This window comes from Neophocaena asiaeorientalis, unplaced genomic scaffold (genome assembly GCF_003031525.2).
Source record: "Neophocaena asiaeorientalis asiaeorientalis breed wild unplaced genomic scaffold, Neophocaena_asiaeorientalis_V1.1 scaffold5, whole genome shotgun sequence".
In the NCBI taxonomy this organism is placed as follows: Eukaryota; Metazoa; Chordata; class Mammalia; order Artiodactyla; family Phocoenidae; genus Neophocaena; species Neophocaena asiaeorientalis.
In genome coordinates, this window is record NW_020174698.1 from 8,476,420 (window position 1) to 8,497,788 (window position 21,369).

Below are 21,369 nucleotides of genomic sequence, written 5' to 3' on the forward strand. Positions count from 1 at the left end.
TTTTTAAAAGTTTTAGTATGTTGTTCCCTGGTGTGTTTTTCTTTGTATTTATCCTCTTTGGTATTCTTGGCAATTCTTCAGTCTAAAGATCGATGTCTTTTTCAGCTTAGGAGACTCTCCAACCACTATTTCTTGAAATACTGCTTCTCCCTCTATTCTCTTTCTCCTTTCATGTTATGACTCAATTTACATGCACTTAAAGACCTTTTTAATATGGTGGTAATATCCCTTATATCCTATTCTTAATGGTCCCTTAATTTTTATCTCTTTGTAGATAGAGTGTAGATATTTTCTACTCCCCTTATTTCCAGTTCACCAATCTTCTCTTACTAATACATGTCCACATTGCTGTTAAATCACTATTGAATTCTTTTTTTTTCACTATTGAATTGTTAATTTCAATTATTGTGTTTTTCAACTCTAGAATATTCATTGAATAGTTTTTATGAATGGCGGTTCTCTTCTGAAATTCCTCCTTCTTGTCTTATAGTTTTGATCATATTAATAAAAATTATTTAAAATTGCACATGCAGTAATTCCTATATCTGAGACCCCGATGGGTTTGTTTTAATGGCCTCTTCTTTTTTTCTTTGTCCTGTCTTCTGACATGCTTATTCTCTCTTTTCTTTCTTTCTTCCTTTCTCCCGTTCTCCCTTTCTCCCTTTCTCCCTTCCTTCCTTCCTTCCTTCCTTATCTTAGATGTTATCTTTAAAAAATTTAGAAGTTCTGGAGTTCGCGTTATTTTTCTCCTAAGGAAGCTTTTATCTGGCAGCTAAAATGTGCAGATTACCTTAATCCAATCAGGGATTGATCTCAGTTTAGTCTGGGCTTCGATTTTTGTGAGGCCTATTTTATTCATAGTCAACTCTCTCTTTTAGGGAGCAGTCTTCTGGGGCCCCTGCTGAAGACACAGGGCATTTACTAGAGCCCCTTCCTGCAGGCCCTGTCTTCCCAGCTCTGTGAGACTCTGACAAGCACTGCTGGATAGTTCAACTTCTTACAGAAGAAAGTTTCTAGCTGCTGTCTCATACAGTGAACCCTGTGCTGCTTTTGAAAGGACCAAACCCTGAAGGGGAAATGTGCTGAACAACTCATTCCTCTGAGTTTCCCTGCCTGCCTTGCTAGCCCCAAATTCCAATTTTTGTCTCCCTTGCTATGTGCAACTGCTAAAGACTAAACTTGGCTTCTTTCCTCCTTTACCAGACCCCCCCTTTTTTTTGACATACCTAGCAATAATCACTTTATTTTTATTTTTTAAATTAAATTAATTTATTTATACAGCAGGTTCTTATTAGTTACCTATTTTATACATATTAGTGTATATATGTCAATCCGAATCTCCCAATTCATCCCACCACCACCCCACCCTCCATATATTTGTTCTCTACATCTGTGAGTCTATTTCTGCCTTGCAAACCAGTTCATCTGTACCATTTTCCTAGATTTCACATATATGCGTTAATATATGATATTTGTTTTTCTCTTTCTGACTTACTTCACTCTGTATGACAGTCTCTAGATCCATCCAAGTCTCTACAAACGACCCAATTTCCTTCCTTTTTATGGCTGAGTAATATTCCATTGTATATATGTACCACATCTTCATCCATTCATCTGTCGATGGACATTTAGGTTGCTTCCATGACCTGGCTATTGTAAACAGTGCTGCAATGAACATTGGGGTTCATATGCCTTTTTGAATTATGGCTTTCTCTGGGTATATGCCCAGTAGTGGGATTGCTGGATCATATGGTAATTCTATTTTTAGTTTTTTACTCTTCTCTATAGTGGCTGTATCAGTTTACATTCCCACCAACAGTGCAAGAGGGTTCCCTTTCCCCACACCCTCTCCAGCATTTGTTGTTTGTAGATTTTCTGACGATGTCCGTTCTAACCGGTATGAGGTGATATCTCATTGTGGTTTGATTTGTATTTCTCTAATAATTAGTGATGTTGAGCAGCTTTTCATGTGCCTCTTGGCCATCTGTATGTCTTCTTTGGAGAAATGTCTATTTAGGTCTTCTGCCCATTCTTGGATTGGGTTGTTTGTTTTTTTAACATGGAGCTGCATGAGCTGTTTATATATTTTGAAGACTAATTCTTTGACCGTTGCAAATATTTTCTCCCATTCTGAGGGTTGTCTTTTCGTCTTGTTTATGGTTTCCTTTGCTGTGCAAAAGCTTTTAAGTTTCATTAGGTCCTATTTGTTTATTATTGTTTTTATTTTCATTACTCTAAGAGGTGGTCAAAAAGGATCTTGCTGTGATTTATGTCATAGAATGTTCTTCCTATGTTTTCCTCTAAGAGTTTTATAGTGTCTGGTCTTACATTTAGGTCTTGAATCCATTTTGAGTTTATTTTTGTGTATGGTGTTAGGGAGTGTTCTGATTTCATTCTTTTACATGTAGCTGTCCAGTTTTCCCAGCACCATTTATTGAAGAGACTGTCTTTTCTCCATTGTATATCCTTGCCTCCTTTGTCATAGATTAGTTGACCATAGGTGAGTAGGTTTAACTCTGGGCTTTCTATCCTGTTCCATGTATCTGTATTTCTGTTTTTGTATCAGTGTTCATATTGTCTTGATTACTATAGCTTTGTAGTATAGTGTGAAGTCAGAGAGTCTGATTCCTCCAGCTCTGTTTTTTTCCCTCAAGACTGCTTTGGCTATTCAGGGTCTTTTGTGTCTCCATACAAATTTAAAGATTTTTGTTCTAATTCTGTAAAAAATGTCATTGGGAATTTGATAGGGATTGCATTGAATCTGTAGATTGATTTGGGTAGTATAGTCATTTTCACAGTATTGATTTTTCCAATCCTAGAACATGGTATATCTTTCCATCTGTTTGTGCCATCTTTGATCCTTTCATCAGTGTCTTATAATTTTCTGAGTACAGGCCTTTTACCTCCTTAGGTAGGTTTATTCCTAGGTATTTTATTCTTTCTGTTGCAGTGGTGAATGGGATTGTTTCCTTAATTTCTCTTTCTGACCTTTCGTTGCTAGTGTATAGAAATACAAGAGATTTCTGTACATTTACTTTCTATCCTGCAACTTTACTGAATTCATTGATTAGCTCTAGTAGTTTTCTGGTGGCATCTTTAGGATTCTCTATATATAGTATCATGTCATCTGCAAACAGTGACAGTTTTACTTCTTCTTTAATCTATTGGTTATTCAGTAACGTATTGTTTAACCTCCATGTGTTTGTGTTTTTTACGTTTTTTTCCCTGTAATTTATTTCTAATCTGAAACTGTTGTGGTTGGGAAAGATGCTTGATATGATTTCAGTTTTCTTAAATTTACCAAGGCTTGATTTGTGACCCAAGATGTGATCTATCCTGGAGAACGTTTCACGTGCACTTGAGAAAGAAGTGTAATCTGCTGTTTTTGGATAGAATGTCCTATAAATATCAATTAAAGCTATCTGATCTATTGTGTCATTTAAAGCTTGTGTTTCCTTATTAATTTTCTGTCTGGGTGATCTGTCCACTGGTGTAAGTGAGGTGTTAAAGTCACCCACTATTATTGTTTTGCCGTCGATTACCTCTTTTACAGCTGTTCGCATTTGCCTTATGTATTGAAGTGCTCATATGTTGGCTGCATATATATTTATAATTGTTATATCTTCTTCTTGAATTGATCCCTTGGTCATTATATAGTTTCCTTCCTTGTATCTTGTAACATTCTTTATTTTAAAGTCTATTTTATCTGATATGAGTATTGCTACTCCAGGTTTCTTTTGATTTCCATTTTCATGGAAAATCTTTTTCCTCCCCTCACTTTTAGTCTGTATGTGTCCCTAGGTCTGAAGTGGGTCTCTTGTAGACAGCATATATATGGGTCTTGTTTTTGTATCCATTCAGTGAGCCTGTGTCTTTTGGTTGGAGCATTTAATCCATTCACATTTAAGATAATTAACGATATGTATGTTCCTATTACCATTTTCTTAATTGTTTTGGGTTTATTTTTGTAGTTCCTTTTCTTCTTGTGTGGTTCCCACTTAGAGAAGTTCCTGTAGCATTTGTTGTAGAGCTGGTTTGGTGGTGCTGAATTTTCTTAGCTTTTGCTTGTCTGTAGAGCTTTTGATTTCTCCATCAAATCTGAAGGAGATCCTTGCCAGGTAGAGTTATCTTGGTTGTAGGTTCTTCCCTTTCATCACTTTAAGTATATTGTGCCACTGCCTTCTGGCTTGTAGAGTTTCTGCTGAGAAATCATCTGTTAACCTTCTGGGAGTTCCCTTGTAGGTAATTTGTCATTTTTCCCTTGCTGCTTTTAATAATTTTTCTCTGCCTTTAGTTTTTGTCAATTTGATTGCTATGGGTCTCGGTGTGTTTCTCCTTGGGTTTATCCTGCCTGGGACTGTCTGTGCTTCCTGGACTTGGGTGGCAATTTCCTTTCCCTTGTTAAGGGAGTTTTTGACTCTAATCTCTTCCAGTGTTTTCTCAGGTCCTTTCTCTCTCTCTTCTCCTTCTGGTACCCCTATAATGCAAATGTTGGTGGGTTTAATGTTGTCCCAGAGGTTGAGATTATCTTCATTTCTTTTCATTCTTTTTTCTTTATTCTGTTCCATGGCAGTGATTTCCACCATTCTGTCTTCCAGTTCACTTATCCGTTCTTCTGCTTCAGTTATTCTGCTATTGATTCCTTGTAGTGTGTTTTTCATTTCAGTTATTGTTTTGTTCATCTCTGTTTGTTTGTTCTTTAATTCTTCTAGGTGTTTGCTCTTTAATTCTTCTATGTCTTTGTTAACCATTTCTTGCATCTTCTTGATCTTTACATCCATTCTTTTTCCGAGGTCCTGGATCATCTTCACTATCATTATTCTGAATTCTTTTTCTGGAAGTTTGCCTATCTCCACTTCATTTAGTTGTTTTTCTGGGGTTTTATCTTGTTCCTTCATCACAGTACATAGTCTTGTGCCTTTTCCTTTTGTCTATCTTTCTGTGAATGTGATTTTCATTCCACAGCCTGCAGGATTGAAGTTCTTCTTGCTTCTGCTGTCTTCCCTCTGGTGGATGAGGCTATCTAAGAGACTTGTGCAAGCTTCCTGATGGGAGGGACTAGTGGTGGGTAGATCTGGGTGTTGCTCTGGTGGGCAGAGCTCAGTAAAACTTTAATCTGCTTGTCTGCTGATGGGTGGGGCTGAGTTCCCTCCCTGTTGGTTGGTTGGCCTGAGGCAACCCAGCCCTGGAGGCTCAGGCTCTTTGGTAGGGCTAATGGCGTACTCTGGGAGGGCTCACGCCAAGGAGTACTTCCCAGAACTTCTGCTGCCAGTGTCCTTGTCCCCGTGGTGAGCCACAGCCACCCCCCTCCTCTGCAGGAGACCCTCCAACAGTAGCAGGTAGGTCTGGTTCAGTCTCCTATGGAGTCATTGCTCCTTCCTCCTGGGTCTTGGTGCACACACTACTTTGTGTGTGCCCTTCCAGAGTGGGTTCTCTGTTTCCCCCAGTCCTGTCGAAGTCCTGCAATCAAATCCCGCTAGCCTTCAAAGTCTGATTTTCTGGGAATTCCTCCTCCTGTTGTCTGACCCCCAGGTTGGGAAGCCTGATGTGGGGCTCAGAACCTTCCCTCCAGTGGGTGGACTTCTGTGGTATAATTGTTCTCCAGTCTGTGAGTCACCCACCCAGCAGTTATGGGATTTGATTTTACTGTGATTGCGCCCCTCCTACCATCTCATTGCCGCTTCCCCTGTCATTGGAGGTGGGGTATCTTTTTTGGTGAGTTCCAGTGTCTTCCTGTTGATGATTGTTCAGCAGTTAGTTGTGATTCCAGTGCTCTCGCAAGAGGGAGTGAGCACACGTCCTTCTCTTCCACCATGTTGAACCAATCTTTTTACTACCACTTTTTGCTTTGCTTCTCAGCTTCTCTCTTGGTGCCAACTACTAATCCACAAATGCCTTGAGGGGAAAAGAAGTGTAGAATATTGGAATCCCCTCACCTTGTGTTTCCTTGCCTTTCAAGGTCTTGACTCTCAAGTCCTGACTGCCCTGATGGCTCTCTTGTTCTTTAAAACTGGTTTAAAAAAGTTATCCACTTCTCAAGTTGTCCTTGGTGGAAGAGTTGGTCAAATCCAAGCTCATAGCCAGAAGCAGAAGTCCTTAAATATTTTTATTTTGTGTAAATAATAAGTGATCTTTGTAGATCCAGGACACTAACTTTTTATTTAAAGTATTTTTTCTATTTTGTTAAAGCTCATTTTTAATTTATAGAATTATTTCATATGTCTGTTGTCAAATTTATTAGTCTTTTCCCTTAAGACTTCCATTGATGCTAAGAAATAGTTCTTTCCTTACTTCTCCAGATATTTTTCTATTTTTTCCTTTGGTTTATTTTTACTTATATTTAATTTTTCAATTGATATAAATTTAATTTTGTTGCATAGAATTTTGGGAAACTTATTTTAAAAATTATTTAACCACTATTTGTTGGATGAAATATTTTTCCCTAGTGCTTTGAAATTTCATCTTTTTCATATAGTAAATTATTACTTATACTGTTGATCGAAATAAAAATGCAAAACATGAGAGCTGTGAGTTTCAGTTTTATTTGAGGGCTTATTGAGGACTATAGCCCAGGAGACAACCTCTCAGATAGCTCTGAGGAACTTCTCAGAAGGGGTGGGGTGGGAGGTTAGCATATATGTAATTCTGGAGAAGGCATACATGCAATCAAGCACACAGCTCAGTGGAAGATTGCTGCTAGTCATGAGGAACAGATATTTCAGTTAATGATTTTAGTACTCTTCTATGAATGGGAAGATGCAAGAAAATGAGTTCTTAAAATTTTCTCCTGAGAATATCTAACTATCTGAAGGCCTGTTCTGCCAGTTTTCCTGCAGCACTGACTGCCTCATTCCTGATCTCTGTGCTGAACTCCTTTCAGGATGTGTTGAAGACCAGCAACTGCAGTGGCTAATGACTCAGTTCTTGTAAAACTGGGTGGTGAGGGACCGTCTTTAGTTGGCAATGCTTTGCTTTATTTCTGAATTCTCATTGATCAGACTATTATTACACCGGTAATCTGCTGTTTCAGTTATTAAACTTTAATAATTGATTTTACTATTTGGTTGTTCAGGGACTCTCTTATTATTCTTATTTGTCAAATTCATCTTGGCTGTTCATGTCAGGATTTCTTTGCCTACAGTGTCAGAAGTGATTATGATCCGAACTAAAGTAGTAATAGTGGAGATACAGAGCAAGAACAAAGTGAGTGTTATTGATTATTGCCACCTATAGTGCTTGAGGGGTTTGGAGGCTGGCTATAGCATCTCCCCTGATGCAGCCTTCCGGCTTGAGAAAGTGAGAGAATTGTAGTGTCGTTAACTAAGATTGAGAGAAAGAAAGAAGCAGAATGGAACAGAAAGGGAAGATCATTTGTTGAAAGAGCAAAAGCAGGAGTAGCAAAGACAATTGTAAAAGATTGGTAATATTTTGAAATAGCTTCTTTGACTAGTAAGGTAGAAAGTTGATGTGGGAAAATATTTTAAAAATCAAGTGAAGTCCAGTTTGGTTTAGATATCAAATGAAATTTGCTGTGGTACTAGTTCTAACAGATGTACGATTTTTAAGGAGCAGTCCATAGCAGCTCTTTTCATATATTGAACCATGTGAGATACAGTTAGGCTGTAAACAATTTTTGCAGTCGATTGAAGGGCCTAAGCTTGGGAGAAGGGTTGCAGAAGGCAGACTGATCAAGTTTAGGAGGTTTTTGAGCAAAACAGTTGCAAATGAGGAAGTAGAAGCTACTGGTGAAAAAACTATTGATGTGGCCTTATAAATTTTAGTTTTGTAAAGAAAGAAATGAAGCCAGGCAGATTATTGCAAGTATCAAATGTGATTTTAAGAGCTGAAAGAGTTTTATAAGCTCTATATCAAAATAAGGCATTTACGTGAAGGTGGAGCTGGGATGTGCCCTGACCCTCTCTACCTGGCTATGTATGCTCTTTGCAGCCTAAGGCTAAAACAATTTCTAGACAGGGAGCCTGGAGTCCAATTTATAAGGAGAATGTGCAGCTTCTTAGCTTCTTTCACTGTATTTATACCAACCAGTGTTCTTTTAGTCACCCTTAAAGAGACTTTAAAAATATCACCTTGAACTGTATACTCTAGCTCTAAAATATTGTCTTATTTAAATACAAAGACTAGAGAGTGGAAGATTTTTAAGAGATTTATTTTTATGAGGCTTTTCTTTCTGCCTTTGACTTTGGTCATCCTCACCCCTCCCCACTGCAAATTTGGACCTCATGATCAGAATTGTAGAATTTTGGCCTTGGAAGAAATGATACAACTTATTTGACTCTAACTTTTTCTCCATTAAATAAATGAGACAAATGAGGGACAGAGTAGACAAGGCTGATGTCACCTGTAAGTCAAAAGCAGAGCTAAACCCAGAAAATTCAGGTTTCCTAATAACGGATTTAGATACTTTCACTGTAGTGCGACGATTAGAAAATTAATATTAATTTACTGTATCACTTTGCATAGTGCACTCCTCCCCCACTCTCCTTTAATATTCAGTTTTAATGTGGAAGAATAAAAGTGGTTTCGATCCCCTCTCTTCAGAGTATCAGATTTCTGAAAAGAGCTGACACAAAGCACTTTCGTAACCAAATTTAATATAAAAGCCCTGAGAGTATGCAAATAAAGCACAGAGCCAAACTTTAGAAGTGAAGTGAAGAGATAAAGAATTAATATGGTACCCTTTTTAAGATTAGACTTTAGTCCTGAATTCCTGTTCTTGCCTGGTTGACAAACCACAAGCAACTGTGACCTCAAACATCCTAGCCCCTGCTTGAGATGCACACCTGGACCAGAGACAGACAAAGAGAGCTACTTGTCAATTCTCGCTTTTTTGGCAGTGTCTGTTCAGATATGCTCACCACACCCCCATCCTGTTCTACTTCAATGTCAGAAGGAAATGAAGCCACAATGAGAACTAAAAAGAGCTGTAACACCTTTTGTCCCCTGCCTCCTCACTGCCCTCCCCACACAGAGCTACTCCACCCAAGTCGGGCTCCAGTGTGACATTCCTGCCTGAGAAAGGAATGATGAAGTGAGACTACAGTTGCAGACAAGTGACACCCAGAAGCCAAAAGCTTCTCGTAAGTACTTACTTCTGTAAGTACCAGGTCTGCGCAAGACCCAAGCCAAAGCAATGGCATTGTCGCTGGAAGAATTCATCCACTCCCTTGACCTCAGGACCCTCCCCAGGGTCCTAGAAGTCCAGTCAGGCTTCTATTTTGAAGGTAAGCACCTTCCAATCTCTGGCGAGAAAGTGCTCATAAGGTATATGCTCTGGGGAATTTTAGTGGAAAATTTTAACAGAATATATGAATTCTGTTAGAGGAAAGGTGGTCATCAGAGAAAGTAATTGAGGAATGGTCGAGACCCAATAGTATTGGAGAAGGGAGAAATGAGATAGGACTCTGGGGGGTGGGTAGGGACTAGGAATTGAGTGAAGCTTCTTGGCCTTCAAATAGTTCAACACGAATGATGAATTATTTCTGCCTTTTCTTTGAAATTGGTTGTAACTCGAGTGAAAAGTTAAGTTTTCCATATCTATGTTTCTAGAATATAAAATACGGTTTAAAAAAAGCAACTATTAAAAGCACAGCATTTAGAAAGAAAAATTCACCAAACTCTTAACCACTTCTAAAAGTTGCTTGTATCAGCGCTTCTCTCACTCTGCAGTGGCCTAACTTCCAATTTCTTAAATAGTGGCATTCTTAGTTGAAGGTATAGAAGTTAATGTTTACTAATTACAAGATAATTTTTAAAGAATCTATGGCAGAGTTCTAAAGTCAGAGTTCAGCTAAGATTATTGAATAAGTTAGTGTGCTTTGGTGTAACTTACTGTATTAATTCAGTAAAAGAGCATTAAGACCTACAACACATACAACACATACCGTAGAATATTTAAGCAGTGGTTTGAATACATGTAAGACAGAGTCATTTTCTGGGCAAATATGCATTTTTGGTTCCCAGAGTCATAGAATTGAGGCAGTAGTAGAGTTAAATACAGACAAACTACTGGGAAGATGAAGAATTTTTGGTAGGCAAATCTTTCCCTTTTATAGACAAAATAATTTTTTAGGTATTATATTATGAAATAAAACAAAGCTTGACAAATGTCAGACCCAGTTCACACACACACACACACACACACACACACACACACACACACACACACAAAAGCACACATACACACACCTGTAGGCAATGAATTGGTGCAGGCAGCCTTCAGTTTTATATAGACGGTTTTGTTTAATTCATTTGTAAGTTGATTATTTTGAATCAGACCATATTTTTCCATATATATAATATCATGAAATGTATCTTTGTTCTTAAGCTGGCCCCAAGTCATTTTATTGTCTCATTTTTTTGTGCTTTTGAGGTTTCTCATAAGAAAGTTCTTCTTCATGTTCGGTTTACAAAGATATTTTCCTATGTTATTTTATATCAACTTTACAGTTTTATATTTCACATTTAATTTTTAAACTATGCCATGAAGGGGAGAGGAATCCAATTTTAGCTTTTTTCCGTATAGTAACCACAATTTCCCAGCACCATTTACTAAGCTAGTTATCCTTTCCCCTTTGATTTGTGTTGCTGTCTTAAAATTATGCTCACATCTCAGTTGGTCTGTCTCTGAAATATCTCTTCTATGTCATTAGTTTGTATTTTCTCAATTGTGTTGAAGCATTCTTTTTGTAACTATGGCTCTAGAATAATAGTTCATGTATAAACCAATCTTTTGTTTTTACTCCTTTATTCTAAGTTGATGTAGCTATTCATAGGCCTTTCAAACATGTCTTTAAATAAATCAACTGATTACTTTAAAAATCCAACTGAAATTTGTATTGGATTATATTGATTTTATAGATTAACTTGGGAAGAATTGAGTCTTACACTAAGTCTTACAAAAGAACATAGACTCTCCATGTGTTCAGACTATCTTCATCTTTTAATACTTTACTATTATGTTATACCTCAATTAAGAGAAAGAAGCATACACCTTGATGAATTTTCACAAATTAAGTACATTCATGTAACCACCATCATGGTCAAGAAATAGAAAATTACAAGTATTCTGGAAGTTCCGTCTTATACCCTTTCTCAATCATTATCCACATTCCTCCCCAAAAGTAACCATTACCATTTATGAACTTTATATTAATGGAAAATTATAATATGTATCTTTTTATGTTTGGCATATCTGTTCAACATTATCTTTGTAAGATTAATCCATGCTCTTCTATTAGTTTATTTATTCCAGTGTGTATAATATTCCGTTGGATGAATATATCACAATTTATTTATCCATTCCACTACTAATGGACATTTAGATTATTTCCAGTTGGAGATGTCAATAGTAATGTTGTCATGTACATTCTTGTACATGTTTGTTCACATGTGTATAGCATTCAACTGGGTGTATAAATGAGAGGAATTGCCACATCACACAGTGTGTATATGTTCAGCCTGGGTAGGTAATGGAAAACAAGTTTCCTAAGTACTAATAGTTATACCACTTTACATTCCTACCAGCAGAATATGAGAGCTCGAATTAACCCATATTTTTGACAACATTTGATATTATCAGTCTTTTTAAAATAATTGAGATTTAATTTAGATATAGCATTGTATTAGTTTCAGGTATACAAAATAATGATTCAATATTTGTATGTATAGCAAAATGATCACCACAGTAAGTCTAGTTAACATTTGTTACCACATGTAATTACAATTTTTTTCTTGTGATGGGGACGTCTAAGATTTACTTTCTTAGCAACTTTCAGAGCCTGGCTGTCTTCTCAAAAGACAAATATTTAATTATGTAAGTGATAAGTATTGGGCTTTTAAAAAATCTCCCTGATGATTAAAAATGCAGCCCAATTTGAGAACTACTACTGTAAAATTGGTTCTCCCATTTGTTATTAGCAGTGCATTGGTTTAGAGAGAATTCACATCATTTTCAATGAAGTCTTCTGATCCAAGAACCTAGTATATCTGTCTAGTTATATGAATAGACCTCTTTTCACTTCTGTCAATAACATTTTATAATTTTTATTTGTGGAGTTCTTACATTTCTATTTCAGATTTATTCTTAGTTATTTGATTTATTTTTTTGGGGGGGGGTACTTGGGCCTCTCACTGTTGTGGCCTCTCCCGTTGCGGAGCACAGGCTCCAGACGTGCAGGCTCAGCGTCCATGGCTCACGGGCCCAGCTGCTCTGCGGCATGTGGGATCCTCCCGGACCGGGGCACGAGCCCGTGTCCCCTGCATTGGCAGGCGGACTCTCAACCACTGCACCACCAGGGAAGCCCAGTTATTTGAGTTTTTAAATTCTATTATAAGTGGTATCTTTTGACGTTTTCATTTTTTCTTTGTTGTGTTTGTTGAATTCTAAGAATATATCTTTAGATTATTTTAGATTTGTTATGTACACATTTAAGTTTTCTGTGTATATTGATTGAATCTTATTTCTTCTTTCCAATGATTGTACTTTATTTTCCTTCAGTTGAAGTACTAGCTAGTGCTTCTAGTATAATATTGAATAAGAGTAATGATAAAGGACCTCCTTGTCCCACTCACAACCATAGAGAGAAAGTTTTAATAATTTATCATTAAATATAATGTTTGTTTTAGTTTAAAGAAGTTTCTAGTTTTTTACCAGTTTTTTAAAAAGTCATGAATGTATGTTTATCAAATATTTTTCTATAACTTTTGTGGTGATAATATGATTTTTTACATTGATGTTTTTTGAATGTTAAGCCATTTATTTGTGGAATAAAATCAATTTGGTGATATATCACTGAATTTAGTTTATTAGTTTTAAAGAACTTTTATATTTCTTTTAGGGTATGAAATTGGCTTATAAATTTTATTTCTTATAACATCCTACTGAGGTTTTTGTGTTATGTTGAAATTATAGAATTTCTTGGGTTAAGTCTTTTTCTGTCATTCTCAAGATATTATATAAATTAGATGTCACTTTTTATTTAAATATTTAGTAGAATTCCAAATGAAGCCATTCTGAGCTGGGATTTCTAAAGTAGACATGTTTTTAATTATGACTTCAGTTTTTTAAACAGTAAGGTCTTCCCATCCATGAGCATAGTTTATCTCTCATTAAAACAAACAAACAAACAAAAAGCTCATTTTTTGGATCATGTATTAGAATTTAAAAAATATGTCTCCATAGAGATCTTATGTATTCTAAGCTAGTTCCTAGAATGCAGACACGTACACATACTATATTGCTATATTGATAGATACCATATTTCCTCTGTTCTCACTGGTTACCACTGAAGTGGAAAAATGCAGGTGAATATTATTAGCAGTACTGATGAACTTTCATTAATTCTCATAGTTTATCTTTTTTATTTCTCTGGTTTTCCTAAATAGATATTGATGTCATTAGAAAAATATCAAGTTGTGTCTCTTCCCTACCATGTTCTACAACTGTCGTTTTTTCTTACCTTCATAGTATAGTCCAGGGCCTCCAGTACTGTGTTAAATAATGGGAATTCTGAATCATAAAGAAAATGTGTCTAAAATTCCTCCATTAAGTGTAATGCTCTAGAACTGGTGTTTAACTATCACTAAATTAAGCAAGTTCCTATCTATTCCTTGCTTTCTAGGTATTTTCATAATAAATAGGTATTGAACTTAATACTGTATCATTGACTAAGATAATAACATGGTTTGGTTTCTTCAGTCTGCTAATGTAGATTACCTTTAAAGACTTTTCAGATTGAAGGATCCTTTCATATTATACATATATACATTTGAAATACAGTGTAGGAGTTTGATATTATATTTAAGATTTTTACATTTGATTGTAATTGAAATGAGCTAATAGACTCATCTACTATTTTAGATTCAAGATAACACTAGCTTTCTAAAATGAGCTACATAGATTTTGTTGTTTTCTATTTTCTGAGGTATTTGCAAAAAAAGAAATGGGCTTTAAACTCTTCCTTTAATTTGGTAGAATTCTGTAAGAACTACTGGACATAGAATTTTTTGGAGGGAAATCAGAATTTGGTTTTGTTAAAATTCTCTGTTGTTTTGCTTCTCTCATTGATTTTTGACTTAGTCTTCATTATTTTCTTGCGTCCTGTTTGCTCTCTTGCTCCTTTTCTAGCTTCCTAGTTTAAATCACAGTCATTTTAAAAACGTTTCTTGCTTCTTGATAAGTGTGCTTAAACCTGTATTTTTCTCTAAATATTTCTTTGTTTCCCATAAATTTTGCCATGTAGTATTTTCACTCTTACTCAGTTCTAAGAACATTTTTTCCTTTTAAATCCAATGGCTATTTATTTTATTTACTGATAATATAAATTTTCCTTTAGCTGTTCTTTGCTTTTAATTACTAATTCTATTGTACGTTGTTAGAGAACAATAGTCTGTATTATATTATTGTTCCTTTGAAATTGATTCAGGCTTCCTTTATGACATGAAACATGTCCTATTTTGGAAATATTTCATGTGAGCTCAAAAAGCATGTTTTGTTGTTTAGTACACTATCTCTGTCTATATACCAGATAGCTTGTTTTTAATTGTTTTGTTCAGATCTTGCTCTCACTGCTTATTTTTCTTCTGCTTTACCTGTCATTTTCTGAGAGGGTTATGTGAAATAGTCCTTCAGCAATTCATTTTTCTAGTTCACTCCTCATTTCTTTCTATCTTTTGTTGCATCATATTTTTGAGGTTTAGTTGTTGCATGTCCTTATGCTATGAGGGTTATATCTTCAACTCTATTATTATCATCCTTTACCCTATATAGCTTTTTATTAAGTCCTATTTTGTTTGATAATCATATTGCTACTCCAGTTTTCATTTGGAATATATTTTCCTAAGCATTTATTTCCATTTTTTTGGTGTCCCTTGTTTTAAGTGCAAGGAAACATATTCTTCCTCCTCTTGATGCTTCTCGTGTTGGTGCAGGCAGTGGAACCGGCTTCACCCGTGCTGTGGTGATGACTCCATGACAGGAGATTTTTGGGGAATGGAGGTTTGAAGGAACTTGAGGAAGGCGACATGAAGTCATGTAAGGTTCTGTGGTACTGGATTGAATACTCCCAGTTTACAACAACAATGATAATAGGCAGCATGATACACTCAATAGCATGTTGCTCAGACACTTATTGGATTGCCCTACCTCATGAGATAAGGCATAGATCTGTGTGTTATACATTCAGGACTTGGCCTCCTGACTGTTTACACATGAGAGATGATTTCATGGTCAACTTACAACATTCAACATTTGCTTTGTCCCTCTCTTAAGAAAAAAAAAGCTTCATCATAACCTTGAAAATTGATGTGAAGTTTTTTTTTGATGTGAAGATCAATTGAGCTATTGTATATAAAATAGTTAGCAAAATGGTTGACCAATAGAAATCTTGCAGTAAATCTTAACTATTATTATTGTGATTGCCATAATATTGGCATATTATGAGGAAAACTGATCAACCATTTCTAAAAAGTAAAACTAATTTGAATTCTGCTACTGCTGCATATCCCAACATAAGTTAAAATGGAGAAAAAATATTAAAAGTTAAAATATTAACAATAAAAATGCTCAAAGAAGCCACAGAAGAATATTAAACTAGGGACTCTAAAAAATGAAAACATCGAATTTATGAAATAGAAAACTTCCTTCTTGAAAAAAATTGCATAAATGTGGATGAAAGACAAACTACAAACTGGGAAAATATTCACATATATATAGCAGATAGAATGTAAATATCCTCAGTGTATAAGGAATTTATTAAATAACAATAAACAAACATGAATATAAAATTTTTAAATGGGAAAAAGATATAAAAGGCAGCTTACATGCCAGAATCATATAAGAATTTTCAAATTTACTAACAATAAAATACAAATAAAGCAATAAATCACTGAATCATTTCTTAGGTCACAGATATTAAAAAGATCCACAAAACCCAATGTAGGTGTGAATGTGCAGAAATGAGAGGAGACGCAGGCAGTGGGTGTGTAAATGGTTACAGACTTTTTAGGTCTCAACTGAGCAATAAGCATCCACATATAACATGTACATAAACATCTGACCTCTAGAAATTAACTTAAAATATAATTACAAAAAGTAAAAATGATTGTATTACAATGATCATAGCAGCATGTTTTATAGACAAACATCAAGTGAGCCTCAGCATGTACTAGCTTATATAAATTACAATAACACATTACCAAGCATTATTCAAAAGGCTAGAATCATGGAGGGGATGGGGTAAGCCACTACCCTATTGGAGCTTATGTTCCAGTGGCTGGAACAAATGACAAACAACCCACAGGTTTAAAATATACACAAGTACCATGAAGATCTAAATAGGTAGAGAGTAAAGCAAAGCAGAGGGAAGAGATGATCTTTTGATAGGGTGATCAGGGCAGATATCTCTGATGAGATGAAATTTGAGCAGAGGCCAGAAGAAACTAAGCTAATGAGCCTTGCACATTTCTGGAAGAACATTTCTGCTGAGGACAGAGCAAGTGCAAACCACATAACAGATTTCTTCATCTAATTAAGAAACAAAGAGGAGACAGTGAGGATAAAGCAGAGCAATTGAAGGGAAGTGTAGTGGGAGATGAGGCTGAGGACGTGGGGATGTACAAATTTTGTAGGCCTTAAAGGCCATGGAACACATAATTTAGTACAGAGTGGGGCTGGGGAAGCAGGTGGAGACCTCTAAGATAAAATGATCAGGGAAGGCCACTCTAAAGAGCTGATTTAGTAGCAGAGACCTGAATGTTTAGAAGGAATCAGACAAGAAAATATCCAGGAGATGAGTATTTCAAACAGAGTGAACAGCTAGTGCAAACATTTGGGGACCAAAAGGGGCTTAGTCTGAGGAAGAGAAAAATATCCCTGTATGTTGAACATACAGAAGAAAGCAGAGAGGAGATCTTATGAGAAGAGGTTTAAGGAGTGGGCAAGAGCATTTCAAGGAGTTTAGATTTTATCAGTGCTAATGACCAGTTTGCAGCAAGAGATTGACAGGACCTGATCACCTTTTTAGGAGAATCATTGGCTGCTCTGGTGTTAGTGGGGCAAAAGTGGGTTGAGACACATTAGGACCATGTAATAATCCAGAAGAGAGATCATGGGGCCTTCATTCAGCTGGAAGAGAAATGACCAATTTAGGATATGCTTTGGAGGTAGAAATGTCAGGACTTGCTAATAGATTTGATATGAGGTGTGAGGAAGGGGTAGACTAAAGGATGCATGAGAGGACTTTGACCTAAATGATTAGGTTTGTTCATTTGACAAAGTTATGAAGATCTGGGGAGAGAGAGTTTTTTTTTTTGTTTTTTTTTTTGGAGAGAGAGTTTTGGTGGAAAAAAAAAATTATATATAATTTATTTTTGTTTATAATATAAACCTTAATATATCAGTTTCTTTATTGATATTTATGGTCATTCTAAGGCATACAAAATAATTGAAATTGTAAGAGGATAAAGTAAATATAAAATTAATAGTATTTTAAACAATTTAAATTTTTATTAATAATAAAACCCATTTTCTCTCACAAAAGTTAACTTTGTTATAACATATTAACTATTATTGAACATTATTGAAAATATTAAACATTTCCATTACTGAATACTTCAATATTTATAAAAATGTTGATTTAATATCGTGATAGAGTGATTCAAGGACATAGCTCTAATGTATTTATTTCAGTACTTGTAAATAATAGCTCTTAAAGATATCTTATAAAGGTCCAGTATACAGCATGTATACACCATATAAAATATATGCTTAGGGAAGATTTATCATTAATGTTGGTGGCCATCAATCCATATGTGAAGTAACCTTCTTTATAAATCTGGTTTTGGCAGTTTCTTTAGACAGCAGTTGTATGTAGCTGATGACAAGTTTGTACTAGGAATAGAAGTGTCATTCTGCCATCTTCTTGATAGGGTCTGCATTTCTCAAATATCTTTGTAGGCATCTTACAAAGTTATTGTCTATTTTGTGATAGTTGAAATTAGATTATAATAATTCTTAAAACAACCTTACTTGACTCGTGTAAAATCCATTATATGGAAGTATTGCAAGTTATGAATGAATTAGGACAATTCTTTTAACTCTTATTCTTTTGGAATTCCCAATCTGTCTCAATATATTGTGGACTATACATGTCATATGACCATCTGATGTAGGAATAAATTAAGATTTCTTTATCATTAAATACTAATGAAGTTTAAAATTAAATTTTAGAAAACCTTTGTATTAAATATTAGTATAGGTTAATTTTGTTTATATAAAAATGAGTATGAATTGAAGGTCTAACATTTTCTTCTCTTATCTCACATCTTGTAAAAATAATTATCATAGATTTTTCTCTTTCTTTCAAGTACATCATAGAATTGGACTTCCCTACACTTTTGTGGCCATAGGACCTGCATTGGCCAATGTAATGAGAGCAGAGATAAGGTGTATCATTTTGGACTGATGCTTTAAGAACTAGTTCATGATTTAACATATTTCATCCTGGTAGATCATGTCAAAATGGAGCCTTCAACAGTCTGGGTCCCTAAGTAACTATAATTATTAGAGACCCTTCCCTCACCCACTTGAACTGGACATGTAATGAAATGAGAAATATACCTTTGTTACTTAAATCTCTGAGAATTTGAGGTTGTTCGTTATCTCAGCATAACAAAATTTCCTTACTGATATAAGTTATATTTATTATGACTGGAACTGCACTTACTATCAGTTAAAAAAATTAGACATTAGACATTCTGGAGAGAGTCATATAATGCCAGGAAAGTTAGTTGGTAATGATGTTACCGCATGTTTATGGAAAGGTGAGTTCGCCGCTCTGTATTCAGGAAATATCTGTTGCTTCTTTGACTATTCTGCATATTGCTAACATTACCATCTATTACTATTTACTTCATATATGTAACCAGTTTGGTGTTGACTTAAAATTTTTGCAAAAACGTTTGTTTGCATTATGATCTTGTTCAGTGAACTGGATATTGAAAAAAATTCTATTTTTCCCTATAGAAATAATACATGCACATGGCTAGAAAGTTAGACAAAGTAGAAGCACAAATATTCAATAACTTTATCAAATAGAAATATTATTAACATTTTGATGTATTATCTTCTAGTTCTTTTAAAAGTATGAATTAACTTTTAAAAGGAGAAAAATTGATGCCAATTTTTCCCCCATGCTTTATCCAGAATATCACCACTCGCACTGCAACCTCCATCTTCCCCCTTGGTTCAAATCATCATAACTTATTGCCAGGATTATCAAAATAGCCACCTAATTTGTCTCCCTACTTCTCTTTCACTCCTGAAGTCTATTCTCATAGCATCCAGAGTCATGCTTTTAAGTGGTATGCCAGATTATGCCATTCCTCTGTTAAAGAACCTCCTATGGCTCTCCCATTTTTTCTTAAAATAAGGACCTTACAATGGATAATAAGGCCTTTTATTTTTCTCTCCTTACTCCCATTATTTCTCTGAGTTTATTGTTTGCTAATCTTCTTCTTGCCACACTGACCTCCTCACTGTTCCTCAAACTTGAGGATATGCTCCAGCCTTAAAGCTTTGCTCACACTCTTCCCTTGGGTTGGCAAGCTCTTCAACTAGATGTCAACTTGGCTAACTCCTTTCTCTATGAGGCTTACCTGACCACCCTGTTTAATACTGCAAATTTTCTGTTCCTCCTTCGCTATATTCCCTATCTTCATTATTATATCTTCATTTTTTTTTAACCAAAACACTATCTTCTTCTTATATATCGTGTAGGTTATTATTTATTTTTCTATGCTTTCCCATTAGATTTTTCTTACAGCTTAACTGATGTATAATTTTTTAAACCATAAAATTCATCCATTATAGGTGTTCAATGATTTTTAGTAAATTTATAGAGTTGTGCAACCACCACCAATTTTAGACTATTTCCATCACCTCAAAGAAGTCCCTTGAGCTATTTGCCAATCATTATCGCTTACATTTCCAGCCCCAGGCAACCACTGCTCTGCTTTCTATCTATAAATTTGCCTTTCCTGGACATTTCATATAAAATAAATCACACAGTATGTAGTCGTTTGAAACTAACTTCTTTTACTTAGCTTAATGTTTTTAAGGTTCATCTATGTTGGAGCATATATTAATATTCTGGTGTGTTTTTGTTGCTAAATAGTATTTTATGTATGGATATACCACATTTTGTTTATCCAACACCAGTTAAAGGTCATTTGTATTATTTCCCTTTTGGAGATAACATGAATAATGTACCATTTTACGTTCCCATTTACAACGTATTTGGATTCCAATTTCTCCAAATCCTTACCAAAACTTGGTACTGTCTTTTGTATCATAGCCAAAGGTATCTCATTGTGGTTTTAATTTCATTTCCTTATTGACAAGTGATGTTGAACATTTTTTCCTGGGCTTATTAGGAATTTATTTGTCTTTTTTAAAATAAAATGTCTCTTCAAATTTTTTGCCAATCTTTATCCTCTTGTTATTGAGCTATAAGACTTATTTCTGTATTCTGGATATTTGATTTGCAAATATTTTCAGATATGTAATCGAAAATATTTTCTTCCCTTCTGTGGCTTGTCTTTTCACTTTCATAATGTTATCTTTTGAAACAAAAAGGTTTTAAATTTAGAAGCCCATTTATCAGTTTTTTGGGGGCTCGTACTTTTGTTATCATGTTACCTAACCCAAAGTCACAAAAATTTCCTCCTGTTTTGCGTTGGGGGCCTACCAGATCACTCCTAGTCTTGTTGATTTTCTAGAAATACAGAACTCAGAAAACCTGTTATACTCAGAGTTACGGTTTATCACAGGGAACGAATAGAAACTAAAGCCAGCAAAGGAAAAAGGCATATATGGCAAGGTGTATGAGAAAACAGGCACGAACTGTCAGTTATCCTCTCCTGGTGAAGATACACGGATAGTGCTTAATTCTCCTAGGGATGATGTGTCACAACAAGGACAAGGTATTTTCAGTTAGGGAAGCTCATCTGTGCCTTTGTGTCCAGTGTTTTTATGGGAGCAGTTACATAGGCGTTGAGGATTTGTGTGACTGACCTTAGCTACTGGGTCTCTAGGCCCTCTAGAGATTAAGTGGTATGATCCAGGACCCCAAGTGAGCAAAAACAGGCATTCACCATAGATCACATTGTTCCCATAAACTATCTGGTGTGGCCCAAGATCCCAGATATACAGAAACACTCTCTCTGGCAGGATATTCCAGGGGCTTAGATGTTATCTCTCAGGAGCCAAGCAAGGGCTAGTCCTTTTTTTGAAATGTGCAGAGTTTGAGCACCCCAAGTAATAGTTAACCCATTACTGCACAGTTTTTTTTT

The 21,369-nt window shown here is 35.4% G+C and overlaps 1 protein-coding gene across 4 annotated transcripts in view; it reads left to right on the forward strand.

Annotated features, from left to right (window-relative positions):
• Positions 1 to 8,947: 8,947 nt before the first annotated feature.
• Positions 8,948 to 21,369, forward strand: part of THEMIS (thymocyte selection associated) — a 188,825-nt gene continuing 176,403 nt past the window's right edge. For all 4 annotated transcript variants that reach the window (XR_003005103.1, XR_003005101.1, XR_003005102.1 and 1 more), the window contains exon 1: positions 8,948 to 9,242. Coding sequence is in view for 1 of the 4 variants with exons in the window: in XM_024759136.1 (XP_024614904.1) it covers positions 9,152 to 9,242 (91 nt within the window). In the remaining 3 variants the exon portion in view is untranslated. The remainder of the gene's footprint in view (positions 9,243 to 21,369) is intronic.